Source organism: Acanthopagrus latus, chromosome 18, assembly GCF_904848185.1.
Source record: "Acanthopagrus latus isolate v.2019 chromosome 18, fAcaLat1.1, whole genome shotgun sequence".
Taxonomy (NCBI): Eukaryota; Metazoa; Chordata; class Actinopteri; order Spariformes; family Sparidae; genus Acanthopagrus; species Acanthopagrus latus.
Genome location: NC_051056.1, coordinates 11,270,753 through 11,288,078, shown reverse-complemented (window position 1 = coordinate 11,288,078; position 17,326 = coordinate 11,270,753). Strand labels below are relative to the sequence as shown.

The following is a 17,326-nucleotide window of genomic DNA, read 5'->3' as shown; positions in this document are numbered from 1 at the left end:
TAACTCAACACACAGCCATTAATGTTTGAACCGCTGGCAACAAAAGTGAGTACGCCCATAAGTGAAAATGTCCAGATTGGGCCCAATTAGCCATTTTCCCTCCCCTAACTCCCATCTGATGTGTATCATGCTCTTATTTTGCAAGCAAATTACCCCCGCTTCCTATTTCGACGTAGTCTATGTAGCTTGACAGATCTTGGCTCAGCTGTGCTGCATGGCTTAATTACCGAGGTAAAACAGCAGTGCTCACACCCACTGCCCCTTGAGACTCAACCCACCCTGCAGGGAACACATGTTGCATTCATGTCCAAGGAAAAAGACCGTTTGACCTTTTGCAAGCACACTGATCTGTTGTTGGGAGATAGAAATGGTGCCTAAAACACTCCCAGATGCACTTTAAAACATCTGGATCATGGGTGGACACATTCTATCCTCAGACAGCTGTAGGGCACAACACTATTAGCAAGCAGTGGGCTACTTGTTTTAAATCATTGTAATTTAAACACCAACATCATCCCATGAATTTGGAAAAATACCTCATAGGTGATATTTATAATATTTATGATATTTGTAAGTTTAATGGAGTTGTCTCCCTATTTGTACTCATATTTTTGTGTAATGAATGCTGGTCAAATACATTGATTTGATTTTTTGCTAGTCAGAATTTTAGCTTCAGTCGACAACCTGTTTTAACAATGTTCTCATACATCACCAAGTGCCAAGTTATGGTAAATCTTGTTCCAAAGTGAAAAAATCAAAATACCACATCAAATTTTTGTTTGCAATTTATTGCTTATATAAATGCTCTCTAAACAATTTTTGGTAAAAATAAAATCTATCAATAATAATCATAAATAAAATCATCACAATGACTTTTACATGACATTATATTGCACAATTATAAGCCTTAACAAGAATCACAGAACACAAGTGTTGTTGCTCAGGTTGTGTGTAGGAGGAATGTTAAGAGGTCCCTGGGCACTGACACACACTCGTTGCCTTTAGAGACAAATCTGAACTTTAACCGCCTCTGCTGCTTTCAGTTGAGGTCTTTAGATTATCAGCTCTAAAGTGAAAGTGATCACCAAACAATCAAGACATTTACTTTCACTTATTGTTACCCTGCCTTGTAATCTAGAGACCACCATGATTTAATGTCATTTGTGTGGTACAGATCGGATGTTTCAGTGCTATTAAAGTAAGAAAGAAAACTGCAGACGTGGTTGTATGTCAAAAATACAATTTGTTCTTGGGTGAATGTGGTGCGTCTGGTTAGATGGCTGCCTAAATAAGAAGAAGTCACACTCCATGTAGTGTTCTCCCCAGTCAGACAGACACATTTAGATCTGTACCACAACAAAGTCAGACATCAGCCCCAAACATCACTCTGGTGTCAGCCCAGCTTTTCATCATTTCACAGCAAAGTTCTACCAACAGAATAAGCATGTGTCTCAATTCTGACCAACACTGCTGCTTTTTGTCTGAGGTTCGACCACACGGCCAGCTCCTGGTCTGGCTTGGCAGTTTATGATTGGTCAGCTACAAAGACTGTGTGTGTGTTAAGTGATATGTGTGTGTATTCAGTTGCTGTCCACCTCCGCGCTGAGTTCAGGGCACACTTCCTTGAGTAACATTTCCATCAATACCTAGCAGAGACAGACAGGCAAAATGATGAGGTTTACGACTATAATAGCATATGACATCATTCATTCTATGACATTGCTTTTAATGGTAAAGATATTGTTTGACATGATGTGTATTATTCTTACATAGAGAAGATGTTTGTTGGCACTAGTCTCCTGCAGGGCATTGAAGATCTTGATGATTCCATAGCGGGCATTTTGCTGGCCAACTAGATTTACTAGTGCATCTGACAGAAATAAAGTTAAGAGATCAGACGATTTGAATTTCAGGTGTTTACAAGATGTACAGGTTTTGTTCTATGGGTTTCAGTTCTTACCTGGGATGTTGTCAAGTAGTTTCTGTTGAGCCCGTTCCTTAGTTTCACGGCGTTCGCTGTCCGTTCGGACCTTGACATGTGGTGCCAGCCTCCCATTGGGCCAGAAAGTGTCCCTGAACACACTGATGTAACACACCAACATCTGTTCACAGAAAATCCAGTTTACTGTGTCCCGGATCTGTCTACAATAAAGCAGAGTGGAGGATGTTAGCCTAACAGCCGATCTGAGAAAAATACACAGTCAAGTACGAGTGATTGTACAGTTACAATCTGTAGAACAGCTTAATAACCATGCTCCTCAGGATCCAGTCTCAAATCTGTTACTAAAACAATACCAGGAGGTCTCTTACATACTGTAACTGCAGTAACACTTTCACAACAACAAATACGAAGTCCATAGATTGCATAGAATTAGGCCAACTGATGAACTGATACTCCAAACAAATAGGGGGCAGCATATCACCAGAGTAACCCCCACACTCCAGTTAGCCTGCACTGGGACCTTGGGGCATCAGGAGGGGAAGGTTTTCAGGGTTTACCCTGGTTAGCATGCTAACTTCCGTAGTTATCATTGCAACACAATAAACAAACACTCTGACATACTGTCATAGCAGTTATTTCTTGTCTTTTGTGGATAATAAATTAATTTTCTCATACTCTCATCTAAAATTATTCCATATTGCACCTTTAAATGTTAATTGTTAAAAAGCTCCTAAAGGCATAGTTAATTGAAATACCAACGTGCTATAACTTACTTGTTGATAGTTCGTCCAAAAGTCACCTGGACTAGTGCAATTAGAGTCTTCCTCACCCACTTGAACACTTAGAGAGACAGACAGACAGATGTGAAGTAAAAGGAAACTGATCAGATAAATTCACTCATATGCAGTTAGAATTCATGACAGAAACTTGCTAACAACCTCAAACAAAAACAATGGTATGTCTTCAGATTTCTAGTTTCTACATATGTCTTTTATGTTAGATTTGTTCTGTTTCTATTATGATTTTAAAGAGACAACGTGGCCAATGCTACTAATTAGCCAATGCAACATTGATTAAAAAAGACAACAGCATACTACTCACTTCCTCTGAGTTCAAAGATCTCTCCTATGAGCATGAAGCAGGGTTCAGCCAGGGCATCTCTCTTCCCATCTGTCTCATCACCATAGTCTGACAAATCACTGTCTTCATCAGCCTCCTCCTATAAAACAGCAGTCACACACACCGCACAGGCCATCCAGATGAGGATCCAAGTTAGCTCAAGTGTTAATACAGTCCACATTTACTGTTGCTTTAGCAATTGTGAATGAATGTGTACCTCAGTATGGGAGAAGAAATCTCCAGGTAGCCTCTCCAGGAAGGAGGCCAGCGAGAAAGAAGATTTCTTCTGGATTGACATCACCTTCAAACATCGAACAAGACATTGTCACTATACAGTATACTGTATGGAAGCAAACCATTGTGCATTCAGTTAAAAGTAGCGCAGTATTTCAGTTTTCATTTGCTGCTGCTTTACATGCAGGTACATTTAATCCTTAAATCTACTGGAAGGAATTTTAACTACCAGAACTGACCTAAATGAACAAATAAAGCTTGTCTTTTGGAGCCATTCATTGTGACAAATACAAAGCTAAATTTAGCGCTACAACGTGACAACAAGGGTGGTAGCTTTAAAGCAGAGGGAAGAAGTTTTTCTCGATTGTACATGTTTGAAATACGACAGTACTGTATTAATAGCCTTGTGTTATTTGAAATGCATGTCTGAAAAAGGAGTTACCTTGAGGTGCTCTGGGGAAGGGCTGAGGAAAGCATAGAGAGCCTCTGACTGGCACAATCGCTCATCTATCAACAGGCGCTACAAACACACACAGCTCAAGTCATCATCAACATATTATATAGCTGGCGTCATAAACAAGGAGGCAAAATAACAATTTGGCTGACAGCCAATGCCACACTGCTGTTTTCTTGTTTGTTGTTGTTTATTTTATGGTAGCTGTAATTTATTCCCCCTTTTGTGCCAGGGAAATAAAGACATCACTATGACACAATAACTAAACTGTTTTGAAGAGCTTCAGCTCTTCATTACATGGTCTTACAAAGAGCACAATTTTACAACCTCTAATAAATTCTTCTTTCACATGAAAAATATAACTTTTTTTAATAAGCAACTGCTTCAAAAGTCTTTATAGCCTGCCATACAACTGCCTACTGAATGATTACATTTTCAGTACTTAGCCTTACAAATTGATGGCAGGGATGCCACGAGCCAGTGCAGTGCAAAATTGAATTGTAACATTGAATAAGCATTGGCTACTGCTATTTTTGAATATCATCTTATTTGTGACTACCAAGGTTCAGCTAATAAATCAGTGCATCCCTAAACATAGACTTGACAGAGGCAGTTTGAACATAAAGCTGGTGTTGTAGTTTTTCCCCAAGATTCCTGTCAGACAAATTTCAAACATTTTTTCAATAAAGTATCTTTCAAAAATGTTTACATCACTTATTTTTAACATTTAGCCGCTATTACAGCAAACTATTCTTAACCATATATCTATCTTTGAACATCTGCTTTACTTAACGTTGGTTTTATATGGTTTTGCTTGCAAGTCTGAAAAGAATTACTAAGTCTAAGAGGAGAAGAATCATTGAGTCTCACTTTTATAGCTGACACTTGAAAAGGCATCAAGCACTCTTGTAAAGTTAGTAGTGACACAAGAAAAGTGTAACATAACTTGACAGGGTGTACTGTTTGCATTTTTACCTGGAGAAAGGCATTGAGTTGAGTTTTGCTCTTTTCTAAGAATTTCTGGTCGATGGATTTGAAGGGCAGTTTACTGAGGGATGGTAACTGGAGTTTCTTCAGTGATGGAAAACACTTACAAAGAAAGACACAGAATGACAGGTGATTGATGACAGATATACCCCATAACTGTATTTCATATTACATGTCAATATGATTTCTTGATTCTGGATTATAAAATATTGTGTAATAACAAATAGAACATTAACTGAAACTTCACAGCACCTTTTCTACTCATGGTGATGCAGTTTAACCATGAAGCACAGTGATATCTGCTTACTAATGTTCAGACAGAAAACATGTCCATCCACGTTTAGGTGTGGTGTTTGGTGTTACCTCAGTGAGTTTGCGGTGCAACATCTGGAACTCAGTGAGTTTCCTCTGGACACTCCAGCGACTGTTGGTCATCTCCTCTCCTTCCACCAGGCTAACACACACATTGTAAGAAGCTACTGTCTCGCCACCTTCCTCTGTAGCCTGGGAAATACACACACGCATGGATGGTTTTACACACAAATGTTTCAATGACTACACAATTAACATTGGCTTGATTCTCGAGCATGAGTAGAATCAGCTGGTTGTTGTTTGTGAACAAAGAAAAAAAACACAACCTTACCTCAGCAGTAGTAATAGTAGCCCTCCAGTGCCCCAGGTTTTCACACCACCAGTCGGTCCTGGTGATGTGTTGCTGCAGTTCACTGTGCTCTCTCTCCATGGCTCCGATCTCTTCCTTTAGTTTGCTCACAATCTGCAAACACACAGAGCAGAAATATTTAAACTTAATTAAAATGAAGAAATGGCATTAAGATCAGCAAGTATATAAGGTGGTTTTCAGTTGAAAGATGTTTATATACCTCATCAAAAATATCTTTTGAGTGTTGCAGATATTTTTTCATGTTACTGAGACTGATTAATTGAAAAATATTGATTAAGAATATTTGAAATCGTACAAGCTGCACTTTATTACCGTCCTCTCCAACACAGGTTGACACACGCAACTGTTTTTGTGCTTTACACATATTACACAAGCCTTGTAATGTTTATCTTTTAACAAAAATCTAAAATATAATGCCTTCAATATTGTGTCCATTTTTCCTGGTGGCATTGAACATTGTATCAAATATTTTTATTTTTCAATGTATTTTCTTAAAGTTAGGAATTCCAGTATTGTGGCAACACAACACCTCCACATGCTGAACAGCAAATTGAGACCGCAGTTCTTTTTTATTTACTCGACCTAGATTTAAACTGGCAAACCTGCAAAACCATGCCATGGTCAAATGACTAAATGCAAATGCTCTTCTGTTTAGTTACAGATGAAAGGATCTCAAAAGGAATGGATATCCTTATATGTCCTTATATGAGGGGATACCAGCTGCAGTGGAAAATTAAATCACTGTACCATGCAGTGGATACCTGCAGTTGACACATGGCATAATACTGATCTAGTGCTTGTGTGTTTTATGCAATCCAGCAGTGAACTTTTGGAGCCAATTTCCGATTTGACCCCAGGGTGTGTTTCATCACATTTGTTTGTATTTTGTTACCTTTTTGTCTGGTTTGGGTGCATTCTGGATAGAGCCAAGGGCCTGTCGCTTATACTCAAGTTTGTCATATAGTTGGCGGAGTTTTGTAGCAGCGTAGCTGGCCTGCTCATTGATTCCTTTGCTGCCTTCATCACCCACCTCCTCCCCTGCGTCTAGACCCTGACACTATAGAAGAAAAAATAAAATAAAAAAAAATATTAAAATTGGCAATAACAGAGGCATCACTGAAATTTGAGTTTCTTAACAGATTAAACATTCTTCAGAGCATTGCATGTCTCACCCCTTCCTCCTTTTCCTCAGTGCTACACTGTGAGTGGCTCTGCTGCTCATCACGTTTGATCAGCCTATCGTAGAGATCAGAAACCAGGAAGGAGGGGTAGTAACGCTCTCTCATCGTCTCAGCCACCTGGAGGATTTTGAGCAACAGAAACACTTACCACTAGATCCTAACAGTTCTTTTGGCTCTTCTGAGGAAGACACTCTGCTATGGCTCAGTTAATTACAGTTGGTTAGTAGCAAAAGCAGCTGTTACCTGTTCTTGTAGTCGAACAAAAACTTGTGTTCCTCTGTTCCCCACCAGACTCTGCTGGATCTCCTTGAGGAGAAACTTTTCCACTGGGATCTCTCTGCTCTCCACAAAAAACTTCTGGTAAATTTCCCCAACGATTTGGGGCACTTCATTCTGTAACACAAACAGTAATAAACAAATAACCGGTGACAAAGCTGACACTATATGTATTCTGATGGTATGGAATAAGTGCAGCAACTATTTGCCAAGGGTGAAAACAACACCCAGGATCAGCACTGTATCTTACTAACAGGAAATACCGTCACTCATTACTACATCACTAATCCCCTAACACCATATACTATTAGCAGCGTTGGGCTAAGCCTTCTGGTATGTGTGTACACATCACCTTGTTGGCAGTTTTCAGTGTTTCCACCAGTTCCCAGAAGCTTATCAAAGCTCTCTTATCAACTCTCTCCATGTAAACTCTGAAGTGCTCCCTGTAACCTGGATTACACAGGATGTCATCAAACTGGAGAATCTAAATGTGGGCGAGGTGAGAGCGAGAGAAGGGAGAGAGAGAGAAAACATCAGCCATGTGGAGCCTTGTTTGACAAAGGTAAAGTCATGATAATGCCATGTAATATATAATTAAACTTTCAATATACATATAACATCATATTTGAATAAAGAAAAAAAATTCTATTAACAACAATCAAAGTCCACACCAGCTGTATCACATTACATGAGTCTCACCTTCTGACTCTGAGGCTCGTCGCTGTCGTCAGTCCCTCCTTCCTCATTATTCTCATAGTTTGGTCCACCGAGTAGCCGAATGCGCTTTTCACATTGTTTCTTAGCAACAGTCAGCTGATTGATGTATCGTTTCATATCTCTGGCCCTGAGCAGGTCTGCCTTCATGGCTGCGGACTCTTTACCTTTTCGCTCTGAGAGAGAGAGAGAGAGAGAGAGAGAGAGAGAGAGAGAGAGAGACAGAGAGACAGAGACAGAGACAGAGAGAGAAGTGGTGTGAGCCAGCTTTGGACACGCAATAATACACAACAGCATAATTACTTGGAGTGGAGCCATTTAGAGAAAAAGTTGATGTACAAGCTAATATTTAGACAAGCATGCTGTCTAGTGAAGGCAAAATTCCATATATGATGACATTTATACATGTGATTACACTTTATGCAGCACAAATATTAAAAATTACTTAATTTTTTGCTGAGTTTGATCAGAGAAACAAAGGAAAAGATAAAAAAAAGTGTGAGGCTAACACCTAACTGCTGTACCCAGTGTGTCGGCAAAATCGATGTCAATCAGCAGATTTTTACTCTCAGTTCTTTCTTTGTTTATAGCAATGTTGGCCACTTTGGTCTAGACTGAAATAACTCAACAACTACTAAAGGACTGCCATTAAGTTTTGCACTGTGAAAACTGTTTTCAGTTCACATCAAGCTAGGTCAAATTCTCATGTACATCAGATATACTTTTTTGTGCTAATTTGTCAGTTGTAAACACAGTACACCTGTTAAACAGCATGATTAAATGGTCATGCATTTGCATTTAGCTCTGCCAAAGTATGTACACTAACCTACAAGGACGGCTGTAGATTATTAGTCTTACTACATGTCACCTTAACTCCCAGGTTCAGTTTTCATTAACAGTGTTCTTGGTATTTAATTTTACTTTGATATGAGGGTGAGGTCAGTGCGGAAAGGACACGTCACAAGTTACTGACACAGCTCAAAGGTCATGTCGGACCTGACCACCCAGCTCTCTACAAGGTACCGGTTGTTGTTGCTGAAGCAACAAGATGGAATAAATTGCAGTGACTTTAACTAGTACTTCCCTACATGATATACCAACAGGAGATCAGCTTGTTGTTCAGCTGCAGAGGATTTGAAATGCTTAAATTCACAGATTATTTTTAATTATGTCTTTCTGCCACATGGTGTATTGTGGTGTCTCTCTACCTTTCTGCTTCTTGAGCTGAGGCAGGCTGCTGATGGTGGTGGCGTGAATAATCTCCACCACTATCTGATACCTTTAAAGAGAAGACAGACATGTTCAACTTTACACAGTTGTTCAGATCAATCAATAATGCTACATCAGCTGTCTGAATACTCAGAATTACAGAATGTAGAAAATTGATCAAACAGATCAGCAACACGTCAGTGTTGAGCCATTATGTCTCAAAAAAACAAGACAATATAGCAGTATCATGTCGACCCTGCATTTAGATCTGTCTGTTCCCATGGTAACCACACAGCAGCGAATAGACTGGAGGTTTACACTGTCTGGTTAACATGTTTGTGCGTATACAGTATGGATCATTACAAGAAAGCTATGTAAGTACAGGGCAGCCACAGTTTAACAAAGCAGTGCAGGTGTGTGTGTGTGTGTGTGTGTGTGTGTGTGTGTGTGTGTGTGTGTGTGTGTGTGTGTGTCATGCCTGAGTTGTTTGAGGAAATTGACATCAGCAGAAGTTGATATTAGTTTGATGAAGTCTTCATAGGAGGCAGCATAGGTGTAGGCTTTCTTCTGCTGCTCAGCCTGCTGCTCCCTCTGCTCCAGCTGAGACAACAGCATCCTGTTTATGGAGTCCGGGTCGCTCAGCACTTCTACCAAAGGCTTCAACACTGAAGCAACACAAAGATATGAATGCAGAAATCAAGCGAAGGCTGCAAACTTTCAAGCCAAACTTTGACAGGTATAGTACACAGAAATGGATTTGTATGCCACTGAACTCACATGAACCCTCCCTTGCAATAACCAAAGACAAAGACTCCAACCTCCCTCTCTGCTCTTTCAGATCGCTGCTCCTTTGGTACTCTGCTTAAATGTTTCATCATCATTTTATCGTACATACTGGCTTGTCTTGTGTCAAACTCTGTTAACCCCTTCGAAACGTGTTCCCCTCCTGTTAGAATGCTGTTCTAGTCACACACACAGACCCTGCAGTTGGGGTCAGGATAAGATGACAGAGGTTAAGGTGAGGAGAAACACAAACAGACTGGGAAACAGACTTCGACACAATACCGGCAATGATTCATGTCTTTCTGGTGCAACCCGAGGCATCTTTCTAGCCTACTAAAATTGAAACTCACAGTCACAGTGACTTCAATCACACCAAATCTACATCTTTGCTGACAGCAAGGAAGGTGGATTAGAGTTAATGAGGGATGGGTGGGTGGAGGAATTTTCTCTGGAATTTTCCCTTGAAAAAGGTAATAACTCCTATTGTAATAAACAATATACAAAGGTGAATTTAAAGTGGATTTTATCTATTACTGATCAAAGTGTCATACTCTAATGATGGTTGCATACAGTTCAAAAAACATCAGTGTTCCTGTCTGGTAAAGTCTAACAAAGACTGTTATGTATACATATTTAGCCTCATTTCTTAAATATATTTATTGTTATGTAGAAAAAAAGAGTAGTTTGAAGTGACAACACGAACTCAGTTGTTAAAATAGACATCTTCCTTTATCACAAAATAGCTTACAACATGCAAGTCAACATGTCTAGTTATAAATCTGTAACTGTCAGTAGTGAAATGGAAACAATAGGCCTCGTACACAGCTGACATCATCACTTGTCCTAGCAGGTGCAATAACGGATGGAACACCTAAATGGAATGCAGCTATCATCCTTGTTACTATTAATTACACCTGAGAATCTGCTATAAAAAAGGCTGATCAACTCAAAATTTGGTTTGTAATTCAACAGACTTTGATGATTTCAAAACAAGTTTGGTCAATTTTTGTTCCCTTGAGTCTGATTATTATTGTGGGACACACACTCACACACACTCACAGTACCTTTAGTAGTGATGACTTCTGTGAGGCAGCAGCGTAGTGTGTGTGACTTGGCATCCGTTTGTGGCAGCAGACATAGCAGCAGTATTCTAGCTACACAGCGGAGGAAAGCCATCTCTGAGTCTGGGCTGACCAAACAGGGATGGAGAGGAAATGGCCGAGAACACTCCTCTGGTCTGAATACAAACATGAAAGAGACACAGATTAAGACTGAGATACAAACAGAAAGAGATCGAGTGAATTGTTATTCTGGCAGAGCTAGATGTTAGATAACATTGTATGACATAAACCGCTGCTTTTATTGATACTTCAGCTGTGTCGCATCTCACTGTCTTTGTTTCTAAAGCTTGACTGAATAAGACAGACTGCTGCTATATTGTTCATTATTGAAGGCAAGGGAGGCCAGACATCTCAGTAGTGTGATCAAATCATAAGTCTCGCCAGACTTGCCAGGATAATGAAACCAGACGACGTGTGAATCATCACTCTGTCTCTAAGTGCACCTGACAGATGCTGCCTGGAGACAGAGGAAGTGAGAGAGGAGGATTTTAATGTTATTTACGCTGAACTGAATTGCCATAATTTCACCCCATCTGCATACATAAAATGATGGAGGTGTGTTTGGACTCTGGGACGAAGAAAAAATCTTTGCAGTACCAAGTCAAAGCTGAAACATATTTCAGTGAAACAACAGTGAATCAGAACACTGTGCAACGAATGACTTATACGTAAGTGCATTTGTGTACCTTGCAGATGCAGCCTTGAGGTCGGTAAAGTGTGTATGCAGGATTCGGATGGAGTCATAACACACCACGTTGACGAGGTCAATGTCAGCGAGCCTGGATCTCAATTGCCCTATCATCTGCCACCAGTCCTCCGACAGCATAGAGTACAACTGGCCCTCATCACGACTCAAGGGGATGTACCAGGACAGGATGTAGTCTCTGTAGGCATAGTCAAACACTGGGGGAAGAAAGAGAACCGGAAGATTAATTTTGCTAAATGATGAATAATAATGGGCAGCTATAGAAAGAGAGTAGATTACAGCTGTACAATTCTTTATATTAAAATTCAGATCAGTTGATCAGCTTAAGAGAAAATATACTTTTAGAATGTTGAAAGATGCTATCAATAACATTTTATTATTTCTTTTACAAAATGAATGATTTGTGCCAATGCGAGTCCTTTGTTTGGCTGCTAAGATTTCAAGCTTTCTAGACATGAAGAGTTTGACTTCTCTAACCTGCCAGGCCCTCTGAACAACCCACCATGAGCTTTGAACTAGGTTTCATTTCCCAAGAACCCTATCCAACACTGGTGCAACATTTCAAAAGTGGAAGAAGACGCGTCACTCATTCATTACTTTTCTGTATACAGTGGAGCCTACCCCAATAGGTGGAACAGGGCACCAGTTCATCACATGGCTGATATATGATGACAATTAGACAGACCATCTTTCACAGTCACACCACTTACTCTAATGGCAATGTAGAGCACGAGTTCACCTGACCTGAATTTCATCAGACTGTGGGAGGAAACCAGAGCAGCGGGAGAAAACCCACACAAATACATGTTGAACTAATGCAGCACACATGCAAACTCAACACATCCACAGATATATGGTGGAAACCTTGCCTCTCATCAGGGTGAGCTTGAAATTGGTAAGCAAATTAAGAACATTTCTCAGCTGTATTACTTATAAGCCATGACTTACTGACAGCAGCTTTGACATATACACTGCCATGCTTAAGAACTAAATATGGCAACAGTGAAATTTAAATTAACATTAATGCTGTAGTAACTCTAAAATGATGTTACTAATTCGGATTTGCTTTGAAGGAGAGTATGACTCTATATGTCCTAGCTAAGTGAAACTCCATAAAACATGAATCTAATCAATCTTTCTTTTACTGATCTGTGAACTAATAACTATGTCTTTTAGCCTGTATGGACTATATACGCTTTACTAACTTAAGAGTGGACAGTGGTGTTGCATGTGACACAATAGTTACAGCAATTCTTGGGAGTTTTAATAACTCTGGTCTGAAAGGAGACTGTCACATGTTTACCGTGTACATATACACACTGTCATTATGTAAAATGCACATGTACCTTCCATTTTCACACAAAATATACGCAGTCAGTTTATGAAGGCACATAGGTGCCCTATTGCCTGCAGGTGAGAGTGTATTTATCTGTTTCTATGAGTTGTCCCTGTGTTAGACTGAAAGGATCACTGGTTTAGTGAAGATGGATGGATGAAAGGATTCTTTAGTTTTCAGTCCAAATAATTATAAATGTTACTGAAATGTCACCTATCAAATTATAAGATGATTAATGTCAATCAGTTTATTTACTTTGGAAAATAATCCTTCAATACTTACTAGGAAGTTATTAGTGAAGAGGGTGAAAGGGTAAAAATATATATATATATATATATATATATATATATAGTATAACAATTTATGTAATTTCACATTCTTACAACAATAAAAAACAAGCTTATGAGGATGGGTACCCTGGGACTCTGATGCCCAGAAACCTTGAGTGCTTGATTAAAATCCAAGAATTTAGCCCAAACACAAACACTGTTTATCAAAATGATGTTCACAGCAGGTCTTGACTGTGGACCTAATAATGTCATCATAAATTCATACCGTACTACGACCAAAAAACACACAGGGGAGAATGAGCAAATACACACCCTTGGAGTAAATCCTGGAGCCATCTGTCGCTTGGCAGCTAAGCATACTGTTCAACTGACTGTGTCTCTGTGTACTTGTGTGTGTGTGTGTGTGTGTGTGTGTGTGTGTGTGTGTGTGTGTGTGTGTGTGTGTGTTTGTACGCTGTAATCCACCATGAGTGGAAGGGATCACTGATAGGTCATGGTGACTGACAGAGCTCCATCAGTCAGCAGTTTTCTCAAAAACAGAAGTTAGAAGTTCTTCCAACAGTGTCAGAAACATTTCACGAAAAGTCTGCAAACAAAACCAGTCAGCCAAGACACTCATGGAAGCAGTCTCCATTCAAATTAATTCTTGAAGAGTGGAAAACATTATTCTCTGAATTAATTGTCTAATTGTCATCACTGTCAAATGTAGTGGTGCATATCTGTAATTCACACATTTAATAATTTAAGAACAGGACTCAATCAGGGGATTTTTAGAGAGGTAGTGGGGGTCGGCCATATCATACTGTTCACATTATGTGCCGACATGCAGGGCAACAGATGTACCTTCCAATATCAAGCTATTCGTTTTATTTATGAATCCTGACTTGTTTGTGTGCTTTGTTCTTCACTTTTGCTCTGTAATCATGCTGCAACTAATGATTATTTTCAGTATTTATTCATTTGGTAATTATTTTCTTGATTCAGCAATTTGTTATTTTGCCTATAAAATGTCAGAAAATTGAGAAAAATATTAATCAGTGACACCATATTATGTCTAAGATGTATTGTTTTGTTCACAACCAAAATATATTCTGTTTATTTCACACGGGAGTAAATAAATCAGAAAAAATGCACACTGAAGAGGCTGGAATCAGAGAATTTTCACAAATGTTTTCTTTACAATGTACTCAAATTAATCAATTGATTATCAAAATAGTTCACAGTGGAAGAGATATACATGATTTTGTAACGTTTTAATCTTTGAATGTGCATTTAAAAGTCAGCAGCTTTAGAAGTTTTTTTGCATTGATGAGGGCATAAGTGGTTCATAACACCATAAAAAATTCCATTACCTTCTTTCATTGCTTTGTCCACATTGTGTGACACCACCACCCTCCTGTTCTGGCTGGACTCCTGAGCTGGCACCAAAAAACGGGCCTGAAAAACAACAAGAGTATCACATCTCTTCACTTCGCAGACGGGGGGGTGTAGGCATACAATCAGGAAATATTGAGCAACAACAGGAAGAGAAGGAAGACCAGATTGAGAGCTGTCTGTCTAATAAGCCTAAAATTCAGACAAACAAAGGCAGCCCAAACGTGTCATGGCCCATGCAACATGTTGACCAGACAAATGCTTGTGACAATCTCCCTCCACTGTCAGTATCAATAAGTCATCGGCACAAAGTAGCAAACAAACGCTGCTGAAAGGCAGCTGCTGGGCTTGCGCAGCCTGATGAGGCACATCACCAGCAGGTTGCAAAGACACAGTCAATTCCCTTGAAGACCAAATCGCCCTATATGCGTGTGCATGGTTGTTTGTGTATTTAAGTGTGTCTAAATCCAGCAGCATGACTCTGTCTCATCCATTATAGATCAACGCAGCGAGGATCCAGGGGCAGGCAGGGAGAGAGGATGAAAGAGGGGTGAAATATGGGGGAGCAGAGGGGAAATAATTGAGGGAAAGAGCAGTTGAGGGAAGAAAAAGACGGGTCAGGACTGATGCCGAAATGAAAAATATCAAAGTGTCTGTTAAATATTTTTAAGATTTGGGCGTTAGATGTAGTCTGATGGCAGAAAGGTTACATTCCAGCAGTTGGTTATTATCTTAATCTAACATCATCTGGGGCTAGAAGCTAACGTGTGCATTGTCAAAGGTGTACTATATGCGAGTTTAAACAAGTGGATATCAGTATCTTACCATGAGCTTGTCGAAGAACCCGAGCTGCACAGCTGACTGCCTCCTGTTTCTGTCAAAGCAGCTGACTTTGAGAGGACTCTTCCTGACTAGCAGAACAAAGCTCCCAGCCAGGAAACACAGCAGGGCGAATGACACATAGATGAACAACTTTAAGAAGAAAGAGGTGAGACTCAGGCCTCCCCAGGCCAGCTGAAACACTACTGCTGCCACCACGCCCAGGCAGAAAGCCGGGACGAACCGGAAAGAGGAGCCGATGGAGGAGGTGGAGGTGGCAGACATGGGCCCCTCTTCTCCTCCGGTACTGCTACTCCCTCCAGCCGGTGGTGTAATGGTAGTTGAGGGGGTGGGCATACTGCGACCCCACCATCCATATATGTGTCACAACTTGTTAGGTTGAAAAGTTGGTCCGCTAGTCTGCACGCCGAGTCAGAGAGGCAGGTATACTGTGTACACTTGTGTATACCCTCGACTACAACACTGTCTCCAAGATGAGGCATCCCCGCTCTGACATCTCCTCACCGACCCACACGGTTATGTTTTCCACGCTCCTAGCATCGGCCCGCACGGCGGCCAGAGACGCGGAGTCCCGTCGGCTTAGTCATCCACAACACGATCCTCCAGACAACAGAAAGGGGCACCAGGCTCGTCGTGGAAGCGACGACAGGAACTGACAGTCGCCCGGAGAGCAGACGGAGAGAGACCCGGGGTGGTGGGATTGATGTAGCAACATCCACCGTCACCTTGGAGACAAATAGGTGGAAGGGAAGCTTAATGACTTGCTAATCAACCGGGTTAGCAGGAAACTACAGTAGGAAGCCAGTTTAAACAATTGTTGCCTGTTACCTTTAATCAAAAATACATGATGTACAAGTAAGAGCCATTAAATAATCCTGTCCTGCTGTTTGGTTTGTCTCCTGAACCAACAGCAACATCGGCAGCTAGCTAACTAGCTTATTTGCTAAGTAACCAATTCTACATCGGCTAATGTTAGCTTACTTACCTACCGTTTATAAAAGGTGTGCGGTAACAACACTACATTTTCACTGTCCTCTCCGTAAGAGAATGTGTACGAGGCGTCGCAGTGGAGAATTGAAAGTATCATAAACGCAATGACCAAATATGCCCGCTCCAAAACCCCCGACAGATAAAAACAAGCAACTGTTATTTTCCTTGAGCTCCATCTGACTGACAATCTCGCTGAACCTGAGAGGGTGTCAGCCAATCAGCGCTCGTGTTAACCACGGCCGGCACGCTTGTTTTATGAATCGCGACAGTCCGAGTTGGTGGGTGGGGGTGTGTTTGACAGTTGACAGTAGTCCGTGGGGAAAATACCGACCAACCGGGCAGCTCCCTGTTGTAATCAAACACACAACGAGATAAAGGATCATGCCTCGTTTCTCTGACGATTGATTTTTCTTTCAGACACTGGCTGTCTGACATTATGAAAAATATGTTTTCTGTTGTCAGGTACAGAGGCGTCATTTCCAAGGGAATGATTATATATCAGCCTCAAGTAGTTTTGCACATATTACTCTGGACATCTAGGCCTACTAGATTATAATGACTGTTCCCCCCATCTCAATTTTGTTAGAAAACTAATAAATAAACCAACTCATAAAGTTGTTTATAGTATTATTATTATCATTATTATAATCATCATCATAAAACTAGTTTAATTATAATATTTATAATGATGAAATATTATGACATTTTTAAATCCCAAAGAATTGAAATTCATCAAGGAAGATATATATTTGATTTGTTTTCTCAAATAATTATCCTAGTCACTGAGACATTTTAGTCTATAAATGATATATTATATAGTATTCACGTAACTATATACATAGAGAGAGAGAAACAATGACAATTACATTAGAATCAAAGATTAATAAGTTAATAAATAATAACTATGCTGATTCATTGTTTGAGTATTAATCCAGCCTCTACATGAGCTTTCAAAAACAGCATCAGTAATAACGTATACAAAAGGTTATGTTTGAGGTTAAAATATAGATATCCCTACCTGTGTGACATCTACAGTTAGTCTGGTCACAAAGGTGCCCATGCAAGTATATGGAAAAAAATGAAATGGA

The 17,326-nt window shown here is 40.1% G+C and overlaps 1 protein-coding gene across 2 annotated transcripts; it reads right to left on the bottom strand.

Annotated features, from left to right (window-relative positions):
• Positions 1-767: 767 nt before the first annotated feature.
• Positions 768-16,449, bottom strand: snx25 (sorting nexin 25). Of its 2 annotated transcripts, none has more exons than XM_037077692.1 (22): positions 16,234-16,449; positions 15,234-15,973; positions 14,387-14,471; positions 11,389-11,605; positions 10,646-10,818; positions 9,277-9,463; positions 8,798-8,868; positions 7,575-7,765; positions 7,228-7,359; positions 6,843-6,992; positions 6,591-6,716; positions 6,311-6,475; positions 5,380-5,511; positions 5,100-5,240; positions 4,725-4,838; positions 3,738-3,815; positions 3,279-3,362; positions 3,044-3,161; positions 2,716-2,782; positions 1,961-2,142; positions 1,770-1,870; positions 768-1,646 (listed from the first exon to the last, which is right to left on the bottom strand). In XM_037077692.1, the coding sequence occupies exons 2-22, from the start codon at positions 15,582-15,584 to the stop codon at positions 1,581-1,583; spliced, it is 2,931 nt and encodes a 976-aa protein (XP_036933587.1). In that variant the 5' UTR covers positions 15,585-15,973; positions 16,234-16,449; the 3' UTR covers positions 768-1,580. The 2 variants fall into 2 exon arrangements, with proteins under 2 accessions (XP_036933587.1, XP_036933586.1); XM_037077691.1 differs by having other exon boundaries at positions 16,238-16,449.
• Between the last annotated feature and the right edge of the window lie 877 nt (positions 16,450-17,326).

Bases quoted from the DNA above. Each gene is read 5' to 3' on its own strand.
- snx25 (XM_037077692.1), bottom strand. From the start codon at position 15,584: ATGCCCACCCCCTCAACTACCATTACACCACCGGCTGGAGGGAGTAGC. The intron at 3,162-3,278 runs GTACACATTCAT...GCTGTTTTATAG, and splicing joins ATTTCTTCTCCCATACTGAG to GAGGAGGCTGATGAAGACAG. The intron at 1,647-1,769 runs GTAAGAATAATA...TGTCTCTGCTAG, and splicing joins CCAACAAACATCTTCTCTAT to GTATTGATGGAAATGTTACT.